The following is a 24,285-nucleotide window of genomic DNA, read 5'->3' as shown; positions in this document are numbered from 1 at the left end:
CTGGTCCATTTGGTCAGTCCACTTTGAAGTAATTCACACAAATTATGTTCGAGAAAAGCATATCCGAAAGACAAACGTCTCCATTTTGGAATGAAGTTGATTAAAATTAGAATAATTTAGCTTATGATAAAACTAAAACGACTTGCATGTCAGAATTAAAATAGATGCAGCACAGTTTTACCTTAATGCTTTTCTTTTGGCTAATTAACCTTACAGCTACATTTTTTTCCCTTCGGTGGATAACTAAATAGAAACGCAGCTTAAGAATATACCATTGTAGGATGGTAGAATTTTCTGTCTTATACTATAGTATCGAAACCACTATATGAAAATTCTTAAAAAAATATTCTGTTAGATCAGGAATTCAATCCGTAATTACATATTTTCTGCCTGTGATATAGCAGCAGCATCTACGCAGGAATGTTAGGCATTATTCCGAGCTAGGAGCATTTTGCAACACGAAAATGACCACATACACCATCTGAAAAAACTGACGATGCAAATAATAATAATCTTCTGTTGCTCTTATTCCCAATCATGAGAATATACAAGGCGGATGTCTATTGTGTTCACTGTAGCTTCCTCTGTAAGAGGAAAAGAAGAGAACTTCACAAGCGTGATTTCGTTACCACAGCAGGTTTGAAGCTCGCGATCCCAGTAATCTCTCTGCCCGTCACCAGGCTGTTAATGTCATAGGTGCCCTCGTAAGAAAATATTGGCTCCAAATCACAGAATGCCTGCACAGATAAGGACCGTTACAGACACTTTCTTTCTTCATGAAAGATTGAAATTTGAATCACACTGTTTACACAGTGCAATGAGCCTATCACAAACAAGCAAGTAGTAGAAAAGCTTTGAGGTGATCTTAAATTTTCTAACAATTTCAACATGTCTGGAGAAGATCAAAAGATGAAATCTCAGTAAATGTTGGGTCCCTCTTACCTTGGCAACCAGAAAATCAGCCAAAATGCCATTGCCGCCCAATAGCTCTCGGCCAAGAGAAACTACCTCCCTGGCCTTCCTAGACGTCCACGCCTGCATCCAATTGGTCTCAGTAGATTGTACAAGATACAAATAATGATGCAAATTTCGTGGGACCCAAGAGGAGAAAACGATTGCTAGCTATATTGCAGTTTACCTACCTTTCCTAAACTAGCATGGCCTGGCGTCATTTTGCCTGACTCGTACAGCTTGCATAGTCGCCAGCCAATGAGAAGCATGGCCTGAATGTTGCCAAGCATTCGGACAAGCTTCTCTTGGTTGAGCTGAAAGGCCGCCAGCGGGGCTCCAAATTGTTTCCTTTCTTTCAAATACCTGTTCAGTAAAAGAATGTGATAAAGTGGAAATCTTAAACATATCAGGCTGAATAAACTGAATATAGATGTCGTAAGGTGATTCCCACCGATGGCAGATGTCAAAAACTCCCATTGATATGCCTATCGGTTGCCACGCCACCATAATGCGAGACATAGCGAGAACCTGTTTCAGAAGTTAAAACTTTAACCAAATCAAGTTCTGATTATCCGACAAAGCACAGAGTGTGAGAGGTTGTAAAAGATGTATCAAATACCTTGTTTATATCCTGAAATGAATTGATACCTGTTAATCTGTCTTCCTCAGGGACAAATACTTTATTTAGAATTATGTCTCCATTTTGAACCATTCTGAGTCCAATTTTGTTTTCAATTTTTGTGGCTTTTAGACCGGGAGCTCCTTTCTTCACAATAAATCTAAAATAGTGTATCACATTCATTGTCAGCAAGCAAGGTATTCCTTTCACTGATCAGCAATAGACATAGCTTCATACTGAGATGAACAAGAATAATATTAACAGTACCAGCAACACAAGGCTAGGGAGAGGGGGGGGGGTGCGGAAGATGATTACCCGTTTAGTTGGTTTGTATCTGCATTCCTAGCTAAAATGATGAGCACATCTGCAAAAGTGCTGTTACCTATCCAGCGCTTTTGGCCATCTAAATGCCAACCACCAGGAACCTTCCAAAATAAAAACCAACATGATAAGTTAGTGTGAAAAGGCCACACTGTTATCATCAATAGAAATATCCAAATTTATATTCAGAAAAAAAATCATGCTTCCAAATAAAATACACCTTGGTTGCTGCAGTCCTTAAGGAGCTTGCATCACTTCCATAATCTGGTTCTGTCAATGCCTGCAGGAAGCAGACAGTTGTCAGAGGAAGGTGAAATATCAAACAGCATGCTCAATACTGAGATGCCGAGTGGTGGGTGCTGACATTACAAAACAAATGGTTAAAAAGTAAATTGGACAGTGTAACTCACCCAACAACCAACAGTTTTGAACTGCGCAAGAGATGGTAAGTATTTCTGCTTTTGAGCCTCAGATCCACAAAGAGCTACACTTTCAAAGAAATGAAACACTGAGCTTTAGTGCACAAAGTTGTTTTCTTAGCCAAGATCAAATGGAACATAATGTATAAAATGTTCTGAAGCAATGCTAGATTTACCAATCGTGGACATAGCCAAAGAGGAGTGTACTAAAATAAATGTGGAGCAACTCGCATCAACCCGTGCAACTTCTGCTATCGAAATAGCGCTAGCTGTAAGCGACAATCCTGGGCAACCATACCCCTGTACATTTGAAGGGGAAATCAATGAAATGTTGTGTACGTAGGCCTGACATTCGAAAATAAAGCACAAATTGTTTGGTCTGTACCTTTATTGTACCTCCAGCTAAGCCAAGAGATGCAAGGTTGGGAATGGCATGAAATGGGAATTCTGCCTTCTCCCAATACTGCAGAGTGAAATGAAACCATGTAAATTTATGTCAAGATGAGGCAGTATCGCAGACTTGCAGTGCATCAGCAAGTCAAAATGTCATGGTAGAGAAGAAGCATGGCACCTACTACACCACCACAAGATTTCAGCACACAAGACATGTCTTACAAAGAAGCTACTCCATATTAAAAAATTTGTGAGAAAATCAGAACTATTGCATATGCTGCATATGTTGTTTATGAAGTCTTGCTAAGGGAAACTCTAGACAGATAATTATATTCTTAACAAGTCTGAGTCAAGCAGTTCTTCTCTAGCAGCATAAGACCTTTTTATTGATCTTATCTGGCTACTTCAGTAACCCAGTATGTACATGTGAACTATTTTTATCTTCTTCAGCTCGATGAAGAATATATCTCCTACCATTACTCGTTAAAAAAAAAGGTAAATGTATTTAGCAAGAACGTACTTCAGTCATAATGGGTGCGATTTCCTTTTCCATAATACCTCGGACCTTCTTCCTGAGTGCCTTCTCTTCATCAGTAAGCAAATCATCAAACTGATAGTAGTCCGACACTGCAACCAAAAACAGGTGAGCTCAAAAATAGATAAAAATGCCAAGTCATAATTCACCTGCTGCAAATTATGATACAGTAATCCAAGCTTGTAACACTATGCCATGCTAATGAACCTAACTGCCACCGGCATTTAGTTACAAAGTAAGCCTAGAGGAGATGGAGATTGAAAAAAAAAAATCTAGTTCTTTCTGACAATGACAGAACATAACAAAATAGGTCCACATCACTTGTGGTTTAATGCAAATTGTACGAGTGAGCCGCCCAATTATTATCGAATCAGAAGCACTCTTGTCACAAAGAAAAGAACAAGGAAAGTCAATTGTTATTGTCGAAAGCTACCCATCAGATCAGATGGACCATTAGTTGACGCTACTGTTTTTAATGCACACCAAAGACTTCTTTTAGTTCCTACATAACCACGCCACAAGAAATCCATATCCTTCTAAGAAGCATTTAGCCTTTGTAATTTAACTCTGAATCCAACCAAACTCCACTGAGCATAACCATGGATAAGAGGGAAAAATCATAAACACAATCCAACAATTTTTTGGTAAATGGAAATTCCAAAACATGGTTGCAGCCTCCGGATGCCCAACTAATACATCATATTCTCTGCCTATAGCATCTCTAAGAACCTAGGAAACACAGGAGCGCTGCCAATCTGCACCCAATCAAGCAACACAAGACTAGAGAGATTACTTAAAAAGGATGAACAGGAAAGTCAATCCTCCACTCTAAAAGCAATGAGAAAGACATTGCTCTCAATCCCTTTCTCCACGCAGAAGCAAGGAGAATTTGCAGCTTACGCAACTTTAATTGATTGAACCGAAACTACTCCGACCTCTCCAATCAGAACCAAAAACAACCAAACAACGGGCACGACAGAAACAGCGGGAGCGGAGGCAGCGAGGGGACATCTCACCGGCGGGCGGGAAGAGCGACGCCGGCGTTGCCTGAGGGAACGCGAGCGCCACGTCCAGCGCCGGCAGCCCGACCTTGCTGCCGGCCCCGGCGCCACCGCTACCTGCAGCAGCAGCAGCAGTGAAAGGAACTGGTCAGCCACGGCGAGATCAAAAAAAACAACCCACCACCCGATTCCCCCAACCGGATCCTGCCGTCGGGGAGCTCGGTCCGCCACCCACCTCCCAAGCTTCCCATCGCCGCCCCGCGCCGCGCTCGAGGGCCCCGCGAACTTCCCCTCGTGGATCCGGCGAGCTCCCGATCAAGACGGAGCAGTAGGTGGAAAGAGGAGGAAGAGGAAGAGGAAGAGCGGCACGACACGATACGAAACGATTTGGAGGGTCGGAGAGACTGGGCTGGAGAGCCTTTAACGTGCTGGAACGTCCGGGGGGCCACCTGTCATAGGAAGTGAGCTGCGCAGGCGGTGACATCGCCTGTGGATATGGATGGGATGGGCATGGGCTCCCACGTCCAATCATCAGCCGCTGATGATGACGGCAACAGGCTCGCAGGCCCACATGGCGGTGGAAGGGCCGGGCTGGGCTGGCGCCTTGCCTGGAGTTGACGGGTCGCGTTTGCGTTGCAGCCGTTGCGTGGCGTGTCCGTCGGCTTGGCAGCAATTGGCATGCGTTGCGTGCCCGTTGACACGTCACGGATAGTACGGATTATCTTTGGGTCCAAGGCCTTTTTTTCCCTTCCCCTAACAAGGTGTCAAAGGTTTCACGTCGATTTCCTGTTAAGGACTTGATCAGCACGAGATCGAGATGCCGATGAATGCCAATGGTCTAATACTCTAACGGAGCAGCACAACTTTGCGTAGGTGCTAATAGAAGGTAAAGGCTATATCTCACTCAAGTGAAATATGGTCTTCCCTCACTCGAATTTTTCTCACCGGAATTTAAGCTCTGGCAAGATGAGGAGGTTCGGGGGTTAGTGTTTTGGGGTTGCTGAGGTTGGGAACTCACCGGCAACCTTAGAGGGAGGACCAGCGGCGATAGGCCGGACCAGCGGAGGTGGCGGGCATGGGGCGGTGAGGCGCGGCGACGGGGGCGCCACCGGCCGGGCGGCGGTGGATGGCGGTTGGGCGGTGCCAGGGCGGGAGCAGCGTAGCCTACGGCGGTGGCGGTCGAGATGGCGGTGGTGTCTTTGGCGGCGCCAGCCGGCGGAGACGGAGAGGGTGGCGGCGGACAGCGAGGCGGAGGAGGGAGGAGGGAGCGGCGGCGGTGGGAGGGCGGACCTCGCCGGCGCCGATGAGGTATCAAGGAGGAGGAAGGAGGTGGGGGCGGATGAGGGAGGGACGGCGTTGGGGTTGGTGGGGGGGGGGAGTGGGGAGGGGGAGGGGGAGATAAAGGTAGAGAGAGGGAGTTGATCCGAGCCGTCAATTTTAAATCTAATATCTGAGAAATTCGAGTAAAAAAATCTTTCATTTCACTTGAGTGAGGGATAGACAATCCCACATGAAAATATAACGTGCGGTAACAAGCCGTACTTCCTGTCCTTTGGCCTGCACTCCTGCTGAGGGAGAGACATGAAAGACCAAGCTGGCTGAGTCGAACATGTTTGAAGTTGTAGGCAATTTTTTTTCAAATAGTAAAACTCACCCGAGCAACCGTTTCTCACTTAGTCTGATGACAACGTTCAAACTCTCATTAAGAATTCTTTTGGTGATAAACCCCCCCCCCCCCCCCAAAAAAAAAAAAAAAGTTGAGAATGTACTCGCAACATTTTGCAAGGTAAAAATGACTACTCCAATGAACGTTAGCTGAGAAACTGACACTTAAATATCAACATCACTCTTTTGCTTCTCGTATTCCTACACTTTGGGGCTACAAATCACAAATTGGGCATCGCAACGGACACAAATGACACAAACCGTTTACAGCACCAATTGGGCATTCAGCCAAAGTTTGCAGGCATTCAAGCACACAAACCATCCTATTGCAGTTCCAGCCACTACTTAACACATCAACTCAAGGGAAACGGGAAAATAACTTCAGAGGCGTGATTTCGCTAACATGGCAGGCTTGAAGCTCGCCACCCCAGTGATCTCTCTGCCGGTCACCAGGCTGTTTATGTCATAGGTGCCCTCGTACGAGAAAATCGGCTCAAGATCACAGAACGCCTGCAAAGACAAGGATTGTTACGGACATATCCATCAGGGAAGGACGATTTGACTCAGTTTTCAAGGTGCAATGAGCCCATGACAAACAAGCAGCTAGGAGAGAATCTTAAAGAAAATATTGGACTTTGCAATTATTTTCCCATGTTAGGTGAATATCAAAAGAAGTAGTCTCAGTAAGACAGTAATGTTGGCTTTTTGGGTCCCTTCTTACCTTTGCGACTAGAAAATCAGCCAAAATGCCGTTGCCACCCAATAGCTCTCGTCCAAGAGAAACTACCTCCCTGGCCTTCCTGGATGTCCATGCCTGCATTCAGTTGCTGTCAGTAGATTGCACATGAAAACAGTAATGATGAAATCATTAAGATGAGGGAACCGTTCAACCAATGCTGGCTATTGTGTATTGCAACTTACGAACCTTGCCTAAACTACTATGACCTGATGTCATTTTGCCTGACTCGTAGAGCTTGCACAGTCTCCAGCCAACGAGAACCATGGCCTGAATGTTGCCGAGCATTCGAACAAGCTTTTCTTGGTTGAGCTGAAAAGCAGCCAGCGGAGCTCCAAATTGCTTCCTTTCTTTCAAATACCTAGTTAGTGACAGATTGTGAGATAGTGGAAGTTTAATGCTATCAGATCGAATAAACTAAAGCCAGATGTGCTGATGTGATACACACCTATGGCACATGTCAAAAACTCCCATTGATATGCCTATTGGCTGCCATGCCACCATAACGCGAGACATGGCAAACACCTGCTTAGGAAGTTTAAAACTTAATAAAAATCTTCATCCAAAAAATGGGGCAGAGGAGGTGGTAAAAGATGTATCCAGCACCTTGTTTATATCCTTAAATGAATTGATGCCAGGTAATCTGTCTTCCTCAGGGACAAATACTTTATTTAGAACTATGTCTCCATTTTGTACCATTCTCAGTCCAATTTTGTTTTCAATTTTTGTGGCTTTCAGACCGGGAGCTCCTTTCTTTACAATAAATCTAGAGCAAGTGTCTCATATTCAGTATCAGCGAGCAGGATAATATTTTCATTGACAAACAAAAGATATAGCTTCATACTGACATTTAGGGGCAATAGAAACAGTGCCGGCAACATAAAGACAGGAAAAAAAAAGGAAAAGACGATTACCCATTTAGTTGGTTTGTATCTGCATTCCTCGCTAAAATGATGAGCATATCTGCAAAAGTGCTGTTACCTATCCACCGCTTTTGACCATCTAAATGCCAACCACCAGGTACCTTCCAAAATAAAAACCAACATTATAAGGTAGTGCGGAAAGGTCATGTTGTCATCTCACCTAATATTTGCAAATTGATCTTTCAGAAAAATGTTACGCTTCCAAACTAATTTAACCTTGGTTGCTGCAGTCCTTAAGGAGCTTGCATCACTTCCATAATCTGGTTCTGTCAATGCCTGCAGAAAGCAGACAATCCTCTCAGAGAGGTGAAGTGTCAAATAGCATGCTCAATACTGAAGTGCTGACAGTATAAGCACAAAGCGCTAAAATATAAATTGGACAATGGAACTCACCCAACAACCGAGAGTTTTAAACTCAGCAAGAGATGGTAAGTACTTCTGCTTTTGAACCTCTGACCCACAAAGATCTACGCTTGACCAAAAATAAGAATTGAAACACTTAGCTTGGGTGTACAAAGTTATTGTTCTTGGTATCCCATGGAACATAAAGTATAAATGGTAACGAAACAAAGCTAGATTACCAATCGTGGGCATTACAAGAGAGGCATGCACTAGAATAAACGTGGAGCAGCTTGCATCGACCCGTGCAACTTCTGCTGTTGAAATAGCACTAGCTGTAAGTGATAGTCCTGGGCACCCATATCCCTGAAATTCCCAAGCACAAATAACAACAATAAAATTTCAGTCACATGTTGAGCATATGGGTGAGAGCTGACAATCGAAGATGGAGCACAGATAGAACTAGTTTGGTTTGTACCTTTGTTGTACCTCCAGCTAGGCCAAGAGTTGCAAGTTTAGGAATGGCATGAAATGGGAATTCCGCCTTCTCCCAGTACTGCAGAAGTAAAATGACACCGTGACAAGATACGGCTTGCAGCACATCAGCAAGTCAGAACTATGGAGTAAACAACCGTATCTCACAGCAAAAAAACCAGAAGCGTAGTGCACTACTACAAGGTTTGCACAAATGATATGTTTCACAAAAAAGCTACTCCATGTCATGCATATTGTGACATGTGAGAAATCAGAAAGGCTTGTAACTGTCTTTAGCAAGAACTTACTTCAGGCATAATGGGTGCGATTTCCTTTTCCATAATACCTCGGACCTTCTTCCTGAGTGCCTTGTCTTCATCAGTCAGCAAATCATCAAACTGGTAGTAGTCCGACACTGCAACCAACAACAGGTCAGATCGAGGCTCGAGGGTAAGTAAATGGCAACTCATAATTGAAATGCTGCAAATTTGCAGTAATCCAAGTTTGTAGTTTGTAAGCAACACTGTGGAATGCTGAAGAACCTAACTGCCAAAGCAACCCATCTGATGGTATATCTGTTCAAGTGTTCAATTACAGATTGCAAAAAACAATCGAGTTCTTTTCTGAAAAACAACAGAACTACAGAACATAAGAAAACAGATCCACATCAATAGTGGTTTAATGTAAGTTGCCCAAGTGAACCGCCCAACTATTATCCAATCAGAAGACTCTATTGTCGCAAGGCAAACTATTTTTTTTTTGAGCGATTCGAGGGGGAGAGCATCCCCACCTACTTTGTATTACTTCAGAGCTTATCGCAAGCTCAACAAAACAATGAGTTTCAGCATTTTACAATTGATGGGGGAGGGGGATGCGTGTCGCATTTTACATATTGAAACTAAATGGTGCACACCAGGCTTCAGCTACCAATCGATCGGCCCTCGGTAGTCGGCAAGACCATAAGCGAGCTTCCTCTTTGCAGGAGAGCAGGAGGCGTGGCAGAGAGGGCTCCAATCCTCTGAACACAACATCATGCCTGTGCTTCCACAGCTGCCAAGAGCACAGGAGGAGGTACGTAGAGTAGAAAGCGTCTGGGACGGTGGGCGGCCGTTGAAGCTCCCACAGTGTTGATACAGAGGCTGTACCACTGATTTCCACCCCAATTGCTGCCCAGAACTGAGTGGCGAAGGAGCAGTGCAGGATCAAGTGGTCTGTGGATTCACTTCCAGAGTTGCAAACCTCACAAAGACATTGTCGACGATGTTCTTGTGCAGTAGGTTTGTTTTGCACTGTATCCTGTGCTGGACCAGCAGCCATGCGAAGAAACGTACCCGAGGCGGCGCATGGTTTAGCCACACAAACTTGTAGAAGGTGCAGTTCTCGTCAGGGCGGACCTGCATTGCCGTGGAGTACACAGGGCCAGCACGCAGCACGCCGTCCGTTGCTGCGAGAGAGCAGCGTCGTTGGTCAGGTGCATCAGAGAGGGCAACATCATCCAGGAGTCCGTCCAGAGCTGCAAGTTCGGCGGCCGCCGCTCTGGTCAGGCGTGACACAAAGTGCGTGCGGAGCGGCTGGGACAATGCTTCAGCAACAGAAGCAGTCTCCTTGGTTGCATGGCTGTGGAGGGCCGGGAAAGCCTCGACGAGTTGGCCTGTGGGCAGCCAGTTGTCAAACCAAAAGGAGGTTGATAAGCCGTCGCCAATAACAGAGACCGCGATGGCCCTGTAAACCGGCAGGAGTTCACGCAGGTCGTCCCAGTGCGAGCCCCTCACTTCCCCTTGCAGCGAGGCAAGAGTGATCTGATCTTGGATCCATTTTGCCCAGGACTAGTCACCAGGATGATGTAGGCGATGCAGGAGCTTCAGCACGAGGCACTGATTGAACGTCCGTAGGTCCTTGACGCCAAGTCCTCCTTGTTCCTTGGGAACACAGACACGCTCCCAAGCAATCAGGCATTGGGCACCGAGAAGTAGAGGATTCACCTGACCATAAGAAGGCACGTCTCCGTTTGTCAAGCTCATCGATGGTCCCTTGAGGAAGAAGCATTGCAGAGAGGATGTAAAACAGGGCGCTGTCGAGCACAGCATTTACCAACACAGTTGTACCCATTGCATTAAGCAGCGACGCTTGCCAACCTACCAGATACCTGTCTGCTCGGGCAATCAAGGGGGCAAAAGCATTCAGGTTAAGTTTCACATTGGATAATGGCATCCCCAGGTACTTCTGTGGGAACTGTTCTTGCCAGCAGCCAAGGATGGAAATAAGATGCGGCAGTTCCTCAGCATCCACGTTCCTGGGAACCACCGTGCTCTTATGAAAGTTGATCTGTAACCCAGTGGCCTCTGCAAACTGGTCCAGCAGTTGTTTCAGTCGGAGGACGTCAGTTGTAGCCGCTTTGAGGACGATCAACGTGCCGTCCGCGTACTGAAGAACCGGGCATGCAATGCTGTCTGCAGCCGGGTGGTGGACGCCGCCGTCGGACTTGATTAACATCTGCAGAACATCAGCAACCAGTAGGAAGAGGTAGGGCGAAAGGGGATCGCCTTGCCTTAGTCCACGTTTACAGGTGAACCATTTTCCAGGGCACCCATTCAGGAGAATTGCAGACTTGGAGGTGCTTAAGATATGTTGGATCCAGGAACACCAGGTTGAAGGGAAGCCTCTGTGGTCGAGGATGCGTAGTAAGCTGTCCGGAGTCAAAAGCTTTTGCGAAGCCCAGCTTAAGAACGAGAGCCGGCAGCTTACGTTTATGGCAACATTGGACAAGTTCCATGGCATAGATGAAGTTTTCCGATATTGAGCGTCCCTTGATGAAGCCCGTCTTGTCCAAATCAATGAGCTTGGCAATCTCTTGCTGGAGCCGGGTGGTAAGCATTTTTGCTAGGATTTTCATTGGGCAGTTCTGCAGACAAATCGGGCGGAAATCTCCTGGCTTGACTGCACCAGTCTTTTTAGGCAACAAGACAATGTATGCTCTGTTGATTCTGTCCAAGTCGACCTCCCCAGTGGCAAAGGCCTGCACGAGGTTCATGACCTTATCTTTGACAGTGTCCCAAGCCGCAGCATAGAAGCCTGGCCCAAATCCGTCAGGCCCCGGAGCACTGTGTCGATTCATTTGCTGGATTGCCAGTTTGGCTTCAAGACAGGTGAAGGGCGCCTATTTGTAATTATTGAAAGCAACCCATCTGATGGTCTATCAGTTCAAGTGTTCAACTACTGTTCAAGACTTGAAGGTACAGTTCCTAAACAAGAAGGCATCCAAGTCACAAGAAATCTGTATCTTTCTAATCGCTTATTAACCGTGGATAAAAGGAAGAAAAAATAATAGCAGTAAACTCAAATTTCAGAGCACGTTTGCAGCCTCCGTATGCCCAACAGATCCCTCGTATATATTCTCCTTCTGACAGATCTAGGGGACTAGGACACACCAGAGAGTTGCTGATTTGCGCCGAATCGAGGCAACGCGAGACGAGACATCACTGCAAGTCTGCAAAAGGATGGATAGGACGGCACATTCTCCATTCAAAACTCTAAAGGCGATGAGCATGGCATTGCTACAAATTCCTTTTCCAGATGGAAAGCAAGGAGCATTTGCAGTTTAAACCACCGTAATTGTTACCTTTCCAACTTGAACGGGGAGGGAGCTACACTAGCACGAGTGAAACAGCGGAGAGCGAGCCAGCCATGGCAGGGGCTCACCAGCGGGCGGGAAGAGGGACGCCGGCGTGGCCTGGGGGAACGCGAGCGTCACGTCTAGCGCCGGCAGCCCGACCTTGGCGCCAGCCCCGCCGCCGCCGCCACCGCCACCGCCTCCGCCTGCAAGCACGATGTGCGAAGCAGCAAATCAGCCACCTCGAAAATCGAAACCCAACCGGGAGGTTCGGTTTCCACGCCGGATCCCGGCCGCCGTTCCAGAGACCAGAGGTGCGTTCGCCACCCACCTCCCAAGCTGCCCATCGCCGTGCCGCACTCGAGAGCCCGCGTGGTCGTGGAGCCGCTGAGCTCCCGACCAAAGGAGTACGAGGAGAGGAGGAAGACGCGAACTCGAGACGAGGAAACGAAACGCTTCGGACGAACGAAGCCTTCACGTGTGCGGGAACAGGGGTCGTTGGGTCGTTCAGGGCCCACTTGTCATCGAGTGATGTCGCAGGAGCGGCGCGGCGCGGGTGATTACCTGGCAGAGGACAGAGGTGGATGGATCGGTGCGCACCAACTGCACGGTGGTCCCGCGGGCCGCGGCACATTATTCAACAGATCGGACCGGAGTGAACCACCAGACCCGCGGTACTCTATGTTTAAGGTTTAGCGGTCCAACAACACCAGTCTTAATGGAAGATTTCATGAAAGTTTCATATGCATTAAATTCTATATCACATCAGAAAATTTGTTAACAGCAAAGTCATTACGAGGAGAGAGAAGGAAGAGTTTCATCAAATGTCAGAGGAGTTTTATCCCCATGACACTCATCAGTCACCAAATTCTCAGTCTTGGTAAATGTGCAATAAGGGTCCCTTTGGTAGGGCTATTTCAACAGCTCCACCACCGGCTTCAGGAGGAGCTATACCAAACGCCTAAATCTAAAACGGCTTTGGGGGCGGAGCACTGAAGGAGCCGTTCGCACAAATGAACTAAGGCAACGGAGCCGAAAATAGCAGCTCTGCCCGACTCCTCCTCATCTCCACAAGCACGAGTACCCCTCAAGTTTCGTAGCTATTACAACAGAAATGGCACCGTGTCTCTCCATCCCTCGTCCCCCTCTCTTACCGGCAGCGTGGCGACATGCAGCCGGCCAAAGGACCACCAATGACTGGTCTAAGTGCTTCACGCCTCGTTCCTGCCCTAGCTGGCGCTAGCACGATTGTGCCGCCCGGCGGGGCCCGGGCACCTGGCTCTGCGGTCTAGCCTCGCCTGACAGCAACGGATGCCTTATGCAGCTCGGGCCAGCAGCTGCGGAGTGCCGGAGTAGCAGCACAAGCGCCCGAGCAGCACCAGATACGATGCGACAGCAACACGCCAGCACACATGGGGATGGACGGAGGAGCGACGCGATGTGTCGCAGAGCAAAAGAGGATGGAGCTAGAGTGCGCCACCGTGGAGAAAGGATAAGGAAGAGTCAAAGGACAAGGAGCAATAAAGAAAGGAGAAAAGGATAAAAAACGAAGGGAGAAAAATGGAGGAAAAAAGAGGGAAAGAGAAACTATTAGTTTAATCTATAATTATATATGTTAATCCTTTTCTATTTCATATGAAATTACAAATATAAATTGAAGAAAAGTACAAATTCATTTGTACAACAAGTGAAATAGCTAGGGGCACATTGGACATTTGACATCTTTCATTCATTTATGAAAAATAGGAGAAGTCGTTTTGCCAAACGGTTTACTAAAACGGTTTCAACTCCACCGTAGAAGCCACTTCACCAACGGAGCTAGAGCCGGAGCCGTTTGCGGAGGAGCTGAAGCCCTTCCAAAGGGACCCTCAAACTGTGCGTTGAGATTGGCCTTAGACCGTCGAACCATCAGCTCTATTGTTACTTCATAGCCGTTGACGTGTAATATGATTCTGTTAGGATTTCGTGACTTTAGGAGATACAAATCGCCAGCTCAATAGGACCGTACCTTGGTCCAATTGCGCGGATGAATTTATAATCAAACAAGATTGGATGTCCATATTTTCAATTTAGTTTGTTCTAATCTGGTTTTAACAACCACTGCTACAGCCCACGGCCGCTGAGGGGTAGGGGGTGCTTTTCAAGTGGAACAAGTCGGTTTCATATGTCAGAGATGCATTATGTTTTTGGGTGGTTGGTTGCCCGCTAGCGGAGAGAGTCGCCACGCATCCAGCTTCAGCTGTGTAGGAGAAGAGGGTTAGAGCGCAAGGATGCCTGGACGGTCATGTCATGTTTGCTTAACATACCGGGAAGCATAATTTTTTAGAAACTAGTTGTAAATTTTGCCAATTAGAGTTCACTCAGTTGTTGGAAGAAAAAAAGGGCTCTTTCAACATCTAGGAACCAAGCCCTAGGGACGGAGCTAGTTTTGTTGAGGCCAACATGGGCAATGGTACAGTACACTCAGGTTTTGTGAACTTCGTTAGATGTGTACACTATCAAAGATTTTGGATGAAGAGATTCGTCTCGGAATCAAAGACAATAATCGCACACATAACCTCCAATTTTCTGGTTCATCCCGTGACCCACCGTAAAGCCCAAACCTCCCAAGATTATTTAGGTCCTGTTTGGATACAAACTCCTAAAATTTAGTAGTGTACTAAAGTTTAGGACCCTCAAATTGCTAGTCCTAAAATTTAGAATAGAGCTATTTGGATGGACTACTAAAGAGACCTTAGAGGGAAAATATTATTTTTACCCCCCAATTACTCCTCTAAACTACCCCTGTACTGTTCACGACATTAATGCATGCGAGGGCAATAGGGGTAGAGGGGACTTGGGGACCACTTTTAGGAGAAATAGGATCCATTAGTATCCCCTGATCCTCCTAATGAAAATGACCCTTCTAAAGTTTAGGAGTGCACTTTTAGGATCCATGTTTAGATGCACAAATACTAAAAAAGTATCCTAAAAATGGACTCTTAATTTTTAGGAGGGTGTATCCAAACAAAACCTTAAGACTTTTTCAGTCGAAAAGGTAAGATTATTGAACATTAATTTCCGACACACAAGCAGCACTGTTCTCCCTTTGTTTTTGGGCGGCTGGTCTACACGAAGTCCCGATGCATGGACCGGGAAGAAAGAGTGCCAGTCCAAGGGCTGGCTCCGTCGTCCAGATCAAAGATGTCAGTGATAATAACTTAACACGTGTCGCTCCCTCGTTGGCCGGTCAAAGGAAACCCTCTCGTGCGCCGCATCCGCTGAGACGATATCTTCTCTGGATCCCAAGAGGATTTCCCTCCCCCTGCTTTTCTTCAACCCGATGCCTTTGTTTATTGTTTTTGCCAACCCCCCGCCACCCCCCCCCCCCCCCCCCCCCCCCAACAATATGCCGCAGGCTAAGCACGTGCGCGAACAAAAGCTTGCCGTACCTGTGGCGGCGGCGGACGGGTCCAAGACAAGAGGCGCCCTGTGTGAAGCCGCAAAGCGTGGCGTGATGTGAAAGCGGAGGGCGGCGGCACGCAGCTACGCGACACGCCCAAGCCGTCCTCCCGGCCGCACTCGCCGTTGGACGCACGCACCGTGTCCCACTCCCACCCGGCCACCCGAGCATGCTACGTCATATCGTTTGTGTTCTCACTTCTCAGCAAAACATAATCACTCCCACCGATAATAATGATCGTTCATGTTAAAATTTCTGGCGGCACGTACCCTACAAATGATGATCCGATAATAATTGAGCGAGTTGGGATATGTGATAGAGTATTCTTTTTCGAAACCAAATCTTTCATCAAATATGGCTCACTCCTACCTTTTGACCAATTGAGCCTACTGCCCATCCATCGTCTCACCCAAAAAAGAGGAGAATAATGAATAAAAAGAGGTGTGGTTCTAGTGCCCATGTCAGTCCCAAGATCACAAGCATCCATGCTGATCCAAAAGGACGGAGCGTTCCCTAGTAGGGAACAAATGTGGGAAAAAAAAGAGATTTTTGGGGTAGTTGGTCAACAGTGGCTCACATGCACAAAATCAAGTACTATATCATGATCGAGGTGACAATCCGGTTCGCAAGCACATCCATCTACCCTAGAAACGCTGTTGCTGTTCTTGTTGCATACTCCCCCCTGCTAGGTTTAAGTGGACCATAGCAGCTGGCCAGCTGCATACTGCAGTGGTTTAAGTAGCCTTTGGCCTCTTCACTTGCTTCACTCACACTCGCACTGACACACCAAGCTTCTCGAAGATATAGGTAAGGAGAATGTAATCCTTCTTCAATCTGACAGCATTTATGCATTCATCTGTCTCATCTTTTGATCTTCATGTTCCTGCTGTTTCGTGAGATTTTCGCTGTTTGTGGCATCATGATGAGATCTTCTGGCTTTTCTTTTCTTGCAGCTTTTGAGGTTTCACTAGTGAGAGAGGACTCGGTTGTTCAGAAGTCAGAACAGATGGCTACTGCATCTGCATGCCAACCGTTTCAAGAAGGGAAGCAGCGACGGCAGCATCCGCCACTGCACCATGGCGGTTCTGTTCTTCCTCCAGTGTACAAAGGCACGGCTCTGCCTCTGCGACAGGCCAGCTCGGTGCCGCATCCGGCCGCGCAGGAGCTGCCGCCGTCGTTGTCGGGGAGGAGCGCGACGGAGGCGCAGGCCATGAAGGTACACAGCGAGGCCGAGAGGCGGCGGCGGGAGAGGATCAACGCCCATCTCGCTGCCTTGAGGAGGATGATCCCTGATGCTCGGCAGGTCTGCATGAACTCTGCACTTCTTGCCATTTCAGAGTTTTGCCAAAAAATGATTAACAGAAATGTTACTGTCTGCTCATGAACAGATGGACAAGGCCACCTTGCTAGCCAGGGTGGTTTGCCAGCTGAAGGACCTGAAGAGGAAAGCGGCCGAAACCACACATCCACTGCCCATCCCTGCAGAGGCCAACGGCATCACCGTCAACTGCCACACGGGCGGCGGCGCCGCCGGCTACGGGAGGCCGGCAGCGTACATCAGGGCCTCCGTCAGCTGCGACGACCGGCCGGGCCTCCTCGCCGACCTCGCCGGAGCGCTCCGTGGTCTGAGGCTGAGGCCGCTGAGAGCAGACATGGCCTCCCTCGGAGGCAGGGCGCGGTGTGAGTTCGTGCTGTGCGGGGAGGAGGGCGGTGCGGCGATTGCCGGCCGCGTGAAGGCTCTGGAGGAGGGTGTCAGGCGGGCGCTGGTCAGTGCCGCGTTCCCGGAGACGGCGTATGGATGCAACTATAGGAGCAGGAGGCAGAGGGTTTTGGAATCTCATTGTGTGCTTGGACATGAGCTCGATCTCGGTGATCAGGGGTGGTGATTTTGGAGATCAAGGGATGAATGTAGTGACTTTTTATTTTTAATACATATCCGCCAAAGGGTTTGTCGTGTACTCCCTCCATTCCGCTATGTGTTCTTCCTTGTATTGGAAGAAAACGGTTCATAATATCTGTCCATTAAAAATATCAAAAGTGGAGTTATTGCAATATTTCCACTAGTTTGGGGGAAAAAAGAAATATCAAATACTTTGGGGGGAAAAAAGAAATTATGGTACATATACTCCTATCATATTACTCTACTTAATAGGGGTATGGATGGTCATTTTACATTGACTTTTTACTTGAGAATTGGAGGCTTTGATTGCAAAGTGTTAGTTTGGAAGGGAAAAAGACCGGTGCATGTAGAGCGCTCATCGGAAATGCACAACCACATTCCACTGTCACGTCACGGACGGTGAGGCCGCGAGTGTCGCGGCCTGGGACGACGTCCTGGTCGTGCACCCCGACCGCGCCGCCGCGATGCGGACGACGCGCACGCGGCACGCCGGACTTCCTGGGGCAGAGGGCGGCGCCGGGCGTGGGCGGGCACGGCCACGGCGCGTGCCGCGTGGGACGGGCCCGGGCGCATGGGCGAAGGCACGGGTATGGGCAGTCATCGATTCGACGTTGACTTGAGGCACGTCTCGTTCCGCGGAGACGGCTTGCCGGTCCCGCCGCCCTGGTGGCGCGGCAAGTGCGAGGAGCCGGCGGGCGGAGGTGACGCGCGCGTGCAACAGGAACGTTGTCCGCGTGGGGTACGACTCCACCGCGCTGCTGCCGAGGCCCGGCGAGGTCAGGGAGATCGGCCACGGGACGCACGCGGCGACCACGGCCGCCGGGAGCTCGGTGCGCGGCGCCAGCGTGCTTGGCGCCGACGACCAAGTGGAGTCCGTCATGCACAAGAGGAACACGTGCCGGAGCACGAGCAAGATCACCGGCGCCGAGCTGAACTACCCGTCCTTAGTGGCGCCGGCGGCGGCCGGCCCGATCACGGCCAACCGGACGCTGACGAACGCCGACGACACACGTCAGGTGCGCGGCGGGCGTCGGCTTGCCTGCCGGGGTCAGGGCCCAGGTCTTGCCGCCGGCGTTAGAGTTTGGCGGGCGGAACGACAAGAGGAGCTTCACGGTGAAGCTGAGTTGGGACGCTGGCGGCCTGGCAAGACAACGCATGCCGAAGGGAGCTTGAAATGGGTGTCAACGATAAGAAATAATTGCAACGTTTCAAGGGTGGAAAAACCTCTCATATTTCCATTGTGTTTACAGGCACAAGCAGATTCAGTAAACAAATCCTGATTCCCAGCTGGACAAAGCTGAAGATCCGACGTCCTACTTAAAATTCGTTGAGATCCTCACAAAACATATATTAAGAACCAGAAACGCATCCATCAAGTGATCCAGGACAGAAACAGCATCGATATGATGAAGCTTGTAGTCTTGTTGCAAATGGCGTTGTTCTGCAATCCTCTGCCGAACAGCAGAAGTGGGCACTTTGAGAACATTTGATTCAACCAGATCGATGATACATCATAAGGAAGAGGCAAATAGTACATTTACAAATCAAAATCCATGTAAAGAGAACTTACAGATAGTTGAGGTTCTTGAGATGTCCAAATGAACTTAGGATGGTCCCAGTGAGCCTGTTGTTTGACATGTCAAGGGTATCTAGCATCACAAGCCTTCCTACGCTATGAGGAATATGGCCGGAAATGACGTTGTTCTGCAATGCTCTACCAAACAGCAAAGCAGATCACTTTAGAACCTATGGTTCAATCGGATTGATTCTGCAGAATACAATAAAGAGTGCAGCTGCATATCAAAATTCAAGTAAAGGGAACTTACAGATTGTTGAGGTTTTTGAGATTTCCGAGCGAACTTGGGATAGTCCCATTGAGTTTGTTGCTTGACATGTCAAGGATTTCTAGCATCCTAAGCCTCCCTATGCTGTCAGGAATAGGCCCGGAAATGGTATTGGCCTGCAATACCCTGCCGAATAGCACGTTGATGATACATCTCAAAGAAGCCTAAACTTTGAAGTGGCATGCGCCGTCAGTAAACAGAGGGAGTGAATCGGAGCTTACAAGGTCTGCAGGCTGGTGAGGTCCCGATCCTGGGCGACAATGTCCCAGACAAGCGTTTGTTCCATAGCTCCCTGCAGATAGAGTTATGCATTGCGCGTAAGAAATAAGAAGATGATACATCGATCCGAACTTTCGAATCAGGCACGGTTGGAGCTAGTGCTGAACGGAAGCGGCATCAGCAAAGAAAGGTACATGGCGTACAGATGGGAGACGTGGGCGTCCTCGGTGCACACGACGCCCTTCCAGTGGCAGGGGCATGGGTTGTCGGCGTGGATGAACCAGTTATGGAGGACGTTGTCGGGGTCTTTGAGCTCCGCCTTGATGGCCAACAGCGCCGCCACTGCGGTACAACCACAAAAGATAGGCCCGCAGGCAGCTAATCAGCTTCAATTTACAGGAGCTTATTACAGCAACTTAGAATTGGGAACTCGTGCCCAAAAAAATTACCGTCTGGTGGAGCTGATCTTTCAGAGCAGCAGCAAGATTTTGAAAAAGAAGGAAGAGTGCGTGTTTCGTACTTTCATCTTCGACCCAAGACGGGTACGGCTCGGAGGCGTAGGTCCAGAGGTCGGGGAGATCGCCGCGGGACGACGACGGCTCGATCAGGCCGAGCAGGCCGGCAATTAACGCCACCCGCCACCACCGCGTGCACATCGCCCCATCCATATCCATAGACACTGCAGATTACAGACATGGAGTGAGAGAAAGTAGAGGAGACTACGAGGTTTCAGCATCACACGGCTAAACCCGATCGTCGTTAAGAGCAGAATGCTGGTCGGCTTCGCACGAAAACCCCAAACACACCACCCGTCAAAAACCCCAAAACGCCATAGACGCGTGGAGCGGCGCAAAGCTTTCGCCTTGGATCGCGATTTCTCGAGACTTGGAATTTGGAACCACTCCAGGTCAGGCATTAACGCGAGCAACCGAATCGTGACTGGGAACGAAGCTCCAACCTTTTTGCGCTGCGGAAGCAGGTTGGCGGAGGGAGCGAGGTGGCGGGCGAGCACGTACGGGCGGCCGCCGCAGGAGTGCGCGTGGAGAGGGCGAGCTGGCACGGCTGGAGTGGATCCGAAAGGTGCGGGCGCAGAGCAGCCTAGCTTGGATGGCGCAGGGAGAGCACGCCGGCGAGCAGAGGAATTGGCTCAGGGGAGGGCGAAAATGTTGGGGTTTTTTGGGCTCCGCTCGATCTTGGTCGGCCGTAGAGATGAGCAGCTGAGGATGGGTAAATCAGGGAATCTTTTTAGTAGACGTATTGTTGTTCTTTTTCTTAAATGAAGTAAAGTGTAGAGAATTTTGAATTTTCTCCCGTATGCGTGTATTGAAACTCCCTCCTGTCATAATTCAAAAATACAAAAGAATTAACAGGGCATGGATTATTTGTAAAATAATTTAGTGTTGAGATTACACAAAAAGACAACTATTATATTTTCAAGTCTAACTTAAATCACCATCATCTAGGACAAACCACCACAAGTGCGGACGGATAAAAAAAATACGTACAATAGACCTACCAAAATATAAGAAAAATAAATTTTCAAAATAAAATAAAATAAAAAGGCGAATTGAGCATAGCTCAGTTGATAAGATTACGTACAGTGGAACCTACCCACTTGGATTCGAGTTCTCAACTCGGCACGCGGCACGGTTACTCGCATTTTTCTTAACTTATTTTAGGATTTAACCGGCGCTATTCTCGAGGATTTGCCTCAATCTTTTGGAGATGCTTATAGAGGTAGGCCGGTTGCATACTTATGTTTATAGAAGTGAATGTACATACGTATATGTGAGTGTCTATATCTATACTGTGTAATTCGAAAAAGATAAAATAAAAAAGTTCAAAACCTTGGAACGCCGTGCCCATAACTCCATAGAGATGCATGCAGGGTGAGCGTAACTTCAACACTAACCTACTCCGACACCAGCAATGTGTTTGTGGAGAAGCATCGACTACCAATTTTGTTTAACTGAAAATGAGTAGGCTGTTGAAAAAAACTAGCGTTGACAATTAAAATATCGACAAACTAGACAAAAGAACACACAAAATCAAGAGAGTAGAAGTCCAAAAAACTACTCCCCCCGTTCCAAATTATAGGTCGTTTTGACTTTTATAGATACATAGATATTATTATGTATCTAGACATAAGGTATATCTAAGTTCATAATAAAGTTTATGAATCTAATAAAGTCAAAACGACCTATAATTTGGGACGGAGGGAGTAGTTCACAACAATGATGAAAAGCAAACCTTCCAGTGGAGAACTTGCACAAACCACCTTTTCTAGTAAATACATTCAAGGAACAAAACTCTTCGTGCACCCTCGTTGCTATGGAAAAGCAAAACCCTAATCATAGAAGAGATCTAAACAGCTAGAAAAGTTTCTTCGAGGATCAGACTGTCATAATACTTAGTGATTAGTGATTAGATATCTCATTCCTACTGTTTGTGGAAATGTCTTGTAGAGAACATGTTTGAAGAAAACTTTGAAAATTTTTGTTATGAATAAGTTTTCAAAGATTCATTTGAATAGTTTTTCAAAGAATTTTTAATAAATTTTATGCAAAACTTATTTGAATGAATATTTCATAAAAAAGTTATCTAAAAAATGGTTTCAAAAGTTATCTAGAAAGTTTTTCATTAAAGTTGAAATTTTTTTTGTGTGATCCGGATGGTAAAGTTTTTTCTTTAACTTCCCAATAATGTAAAGTCGTGATTCGTCATTTCTGATTGGATGCAATGCAATGCATACATCCTTACTGCTAAAGAAAAGTGAAGCCTCTAAGGCCTATGCACACTGTTGGCTAGTGACCGTTAGTTGCTAGGAATCACCGTGAAAACATTGACTACAGTAGGGTCTCATGTGTTTTGAAATTGGAACTGGAGCACCTCACTAACTGTGGGTCCCACGAGAATAGTCCATCTACCACAGAATATATTAATCAACATACTGAAAGTATTTCAATAAATTATTTTGCAAACTAATATTTTTGTACATGCTCCATAATTTTTCTCTTTCATTTAATCCGGATTGTTTCGTCGTGCGTATGTTACAAAAATTAGTTACTTTTAGACTTTTTCTTTTTGCTAATTTTCTTAATCTGAAAGCACATTTGATGTTTTTTCACCCACATTTTTTCAACGTTGCAGCGTTAGGTGCTATTCCTTTTCAAGTGGCTTAAACAATTACATGTCTCCTATAAACCACTTTAGTTATCTTCTTCCGTTTGTCCCACTTATATTTATTATAGAATAAATAATATATTTGATTAGCTATCATCATCAAATCTTATAGAATATCAGAATCTATTGATATGCCACATATATTCATTCCATAGCTAACATTTGTTTTCAAAATGTCTTTCTTAACAAAGGTTTTTTGAAATGTTTCTTCATTTTACAAAAGAGAAATCACATTTCTGTTCTTCCTTATAATTAAGAAGGATTACCACAGTAACAAACGATCATTTTGGGATAATGGAAAAAGTAGGCTATTTTAGGTTGAATATAACAAGTTGTTATATCTCGACGTGACCCTAGGTGTTTTCCTGTATCATCTGTCCTTTGTAGCAAATGCAAAGATATTCAAGTTGGTTAATCTTGTTAGGTTTTATTCAAATACATTTACAAGTAAATATCATTTTTTTCGAGAAAAATAAATATCATTCTAAACTACATGATTGGTGTTTAAAACACTGTATGGTACACGTATTGTGACATGGTATAGAGATTATGTTGGTAAAAGAAAAATCTTAGATGAAGGCCATTGTGAAGGAAAATGACCATAACAGATAACAAAATGAAAGGAGAAAGTGATCAAATAAATCCTAACACAACGCTGAGAAAAATTACAATACTACGCCTTTCTAAGATAATATATATTTGAAAAAGGAAAAGATAAATAAAGTATTTTACAAGACACACATCTTTCTTAGAAGAGCAACGTCAAAGCTCCACTGTCACTTTCTTAAGAAAAAAAATTCAAATTACTCCCCTCAAGTATAACCAAAGTCTGGACAATATTTCTATATCATATGGTTCAATTTACTCGTTAACACAATTTATCTTTTTTCTTTCTCCATGCACAAGTGGAGTCTTAAATTCAAATTTTACAAGATGATAGCAGACATCACAAGACATAAGACATGTTAGAAAATATATCATGTTTTTATCATTATTTTGATAAGGTAGGATATTTAATAATAAAATTTATCCTTGAGATACAAAATTATATAAAAAACAATGATGAAAAATTAATAAAATCTTTTTTAGTATAGATTATGATGCCTACTACAACCATGTAAAGTTTCAAATTAAAATTCAACTTGTGGAGAAATAAAAAGGATAAATTACATTATGGATTAGTTGAAAACAAAAACATAGTTCAGAAAGTTACGTAGACTTTCGCTATATTTGAAGGGAGTAATCAGAACTTTTTCCTTTTCTTTATAACGATAGTGATTTAAAACAGGAATTTTAAACCGGAGCATTAAAAAAACAGAGGAGTTAGGGCATTAGGCAAGCACGGGCATGCTTGGTTCGTGACCATGACGCGCCACGCCAAACGGCGACGCGTCAGACTAGATTCTCTCTGCTTTGGTTGCTTGCCACGCTACATAAAGCTACTAGGTAATTCACAAGTGTTTTTCCCACCGTAACTTAGTAAGGTGTTTGGATCCGGGATTAAATTTTAATGAATGTTTAGATACTAATTAGAAATATTAAATATAGACTATTTACAAAATCCATTGCATAGATGGAGGTTAAACGATGAGACGAATCTATTAAGCCTAATTAGTTCATGATTTGACACTGTACTGCTACAGTAACCATTTGTTAATGATGGATTAATCAGACTTAATAGATTCGTCTCGCCGTTTAGTTTCTATCTGTG

General features: G+C 46.1%; 4 protein-coding genes and 1 pseudogene across 4 annotated transcripts; 1 reads left to right on the top strand and 4 right to left on the bottom strand.

Annotated features, from left to right (window-relative positions):
• Nucleotides 1-326: 326 nt before the first annotated feature.
• On the bottom strand, nt 327-4,630 carry LOC117865474 (acyl-coenzyme A oxidase 4, peroxisomal). The gene is made up of 13 exons (XM_034749686.2): nt 4,475-4,630; nt 4,255-4,356; nt 3,224-3,330; nt 2,696-2,773; nt 2,487-2,610; nt 2,302-2,375; nt 2,112-2,171; nt 1,886-1,995; nt 1,571-1,730; nt 1,403-1,479; nt 1,143-1,314; nt 943-1,035; nt 327-737 (listed from the first exon to the last, which is right to left on the bottom strand). Exons 1-13 carry the CDS (start codon nt 4,488-4,490, stop codon nt 609-611), a joined length of 1,302 nt encoding a protein of 433 aa, XP_034605577.1. The 5' UTR covers nt 4,491-4,630; the 3' UTR covers nt 327-608.
• Nucleotides 4,631-6,069: 1,439 nt separating this feature from the next.
• On the bottom strand, nt 6,070-12,469 carry LOC117862635 (acyl-coenzyme A oxidase 4, peroxisomal). Its single transcript, XM_034746137.2, has 13 exons — nt 12,318-12,469; nt 12,076-12,192; nt 8,685-8,791; nt 8,381-8,458; nt 8,145-8,268; nt 7,957-8,030; nt 7,780-7,839; nt 7,555-7,664; nt 7,247-7,406; nt 7,089-7,165; nt 6,830-7,001; nt 6,626-6,718; nt 6,070-6,414 (listed from the first exon to the last, which is right to left on the bottom strand). The coding sequence occupies exons 1-13, from the start codon at nt 12,331-12,333 to the stop codon at nt 6,286-6,288; spliced, it is 1,317 nt and encodes a 438-aa protein (XP_034602028.1). The 5' UTR covers nt 12,334-12,469; the 3' UTR covers nt 6,070-6,285.
• Nucleotides 9,110-11,407, bottom strand: LOC140223304 (uncharacterized; annotated as a pseudogene).
• Nucleotides 12,470-15,697: 3,228 nt separating the features above from the next.
• LOC117865290 (transcription factor bHLH51) lies at nt 15,698-17,482 on the top strand. The gene is made up of 3 exons (XM_034749446.2): nt 15,698-16,235; nt 16,382-16,731; nt 16,817-17,482. The coding sequence occupies exons 2-3, from the start codon at nt 16,435-16,437 to the stop codon at nt 17,312-17,314; spliced, it is 795 nt and encodes a 264-aa protein (XP_034605337.1). The 5' UTR covers nt 15,698-16,235; nt 16,382-16,434; the 3' UTR covers nt 17,315-17,482.
• A 623-nt stretch (nt 17,483-18,105) lies between these two features.
• LOC117865686 (uncharacterized) lies at nt 18,106-19,595 on the bottom strand. The gene is made up of 4 exons (XM_072295086.1): nt 19,394-19,595; nt 19,155-19,298; nt 18,899-19,042; nt 18,106-18,779 (listed from the first exon to the last, which is right to left on the bottom strand). Exons 1-4 carry the CDS (start codon nt 19,456-19,458, stop codon nt 18,701-18,703), a joined length of 432 nt encoding a protein of 143 aa, XP_072151187.1. The 5' UTR covers nt 19,459-19,595; the 3' UTR covers nt 18,106-18,700.
• Nucleotides 19,596-24,285: the final 4,690 nt, after the last annotated feature.

The sequence above is a fragment of the Setaria viridis genome, chromosome 7 (genome assembly GCF_005286985.2).
Source record: "Setaria viridis chromosome 7, Setaria_viridis_v4.0, whole genome shotgun sequence".
In the NCBI taxonomy this organism is placed as follows: domain Eukaryota; kingdom Viridiplantae; phylum Streptophyta; class Magnoliopsida; order Poales; family Poaceae; genus Setaria; species Setaria viridis.
Note: the sequence above shows the minus strand (reverse complement) of the source record. Positions and strands in the feature narration are given on the sequence as shown.

Coding starts and splice junctions, on each gene's coding strand:
- LOC117862635 (XM_034746137.2), bottom strand. Junction 7,840..7,956: donor TTAAAACTCTCGGTTGTTGG/GTGAGTTCCATT, acceptor TGCTTTCTGCAG/GCATTGACAGAACCAGATTA. Junction 7,407..7,554: donor GATACAAACCAACTAAATGG/GTAATCGTCTTT, acceptor CACTTGCTCTAG/ATTTATTGTAAAGAAAGGAG.
- LOC117865290 (XM_034749446.2), top strand. CDS start 16,435: ATGGCTACTGCATCTGCATGCCAACCGTTTCAAGAAGGGAAGCAGCGA. Junction 16,732..16,816: donor TGATCCCTGATGCTCGGCAG/GTCTGCATGAAC, acceptor GCTCATGAACAG/ATGGACAAGGCCACCTTGCT.
- LOC117865686 (XM_072295086.1), bottom strand. CDS start 19,458: ATGGAACAAACGCTTGTCTGGGACATTGTCGCCCAGGATCGGGACCTC. Junction 19,043..19,154: donor CTCAAAAACCTCAACAATCT/GTAAGTTCCCTT, acceptor GCTGTTTGGTAG/AGCATTGCAGAACAACGTCA. Junction 18,780..18,898: donor CTCAAGAACCTCAACTATCT/GTAAGTTCTCTT, acceptor GCTGTTCGGCAG/AGGATTGCAGAACAACGCCA.
- LOC117865474 (XM_034749686.2), bottom strand. Junction 3,331..4,254: donor GTCGCTCTTCCCGCCCGCCG/GTGAGATGTCCC, acceptor TTTTGGTTGCAG/TGTCGGACTACTATCAGTTT. Junction 1,036..1,142: donor GCCATGCTAGTTTAGGAAAG/GTAGGTAAACTG, acceptor AATTGGATGCAG/GCGTGGACGTCTAGGAAGGC.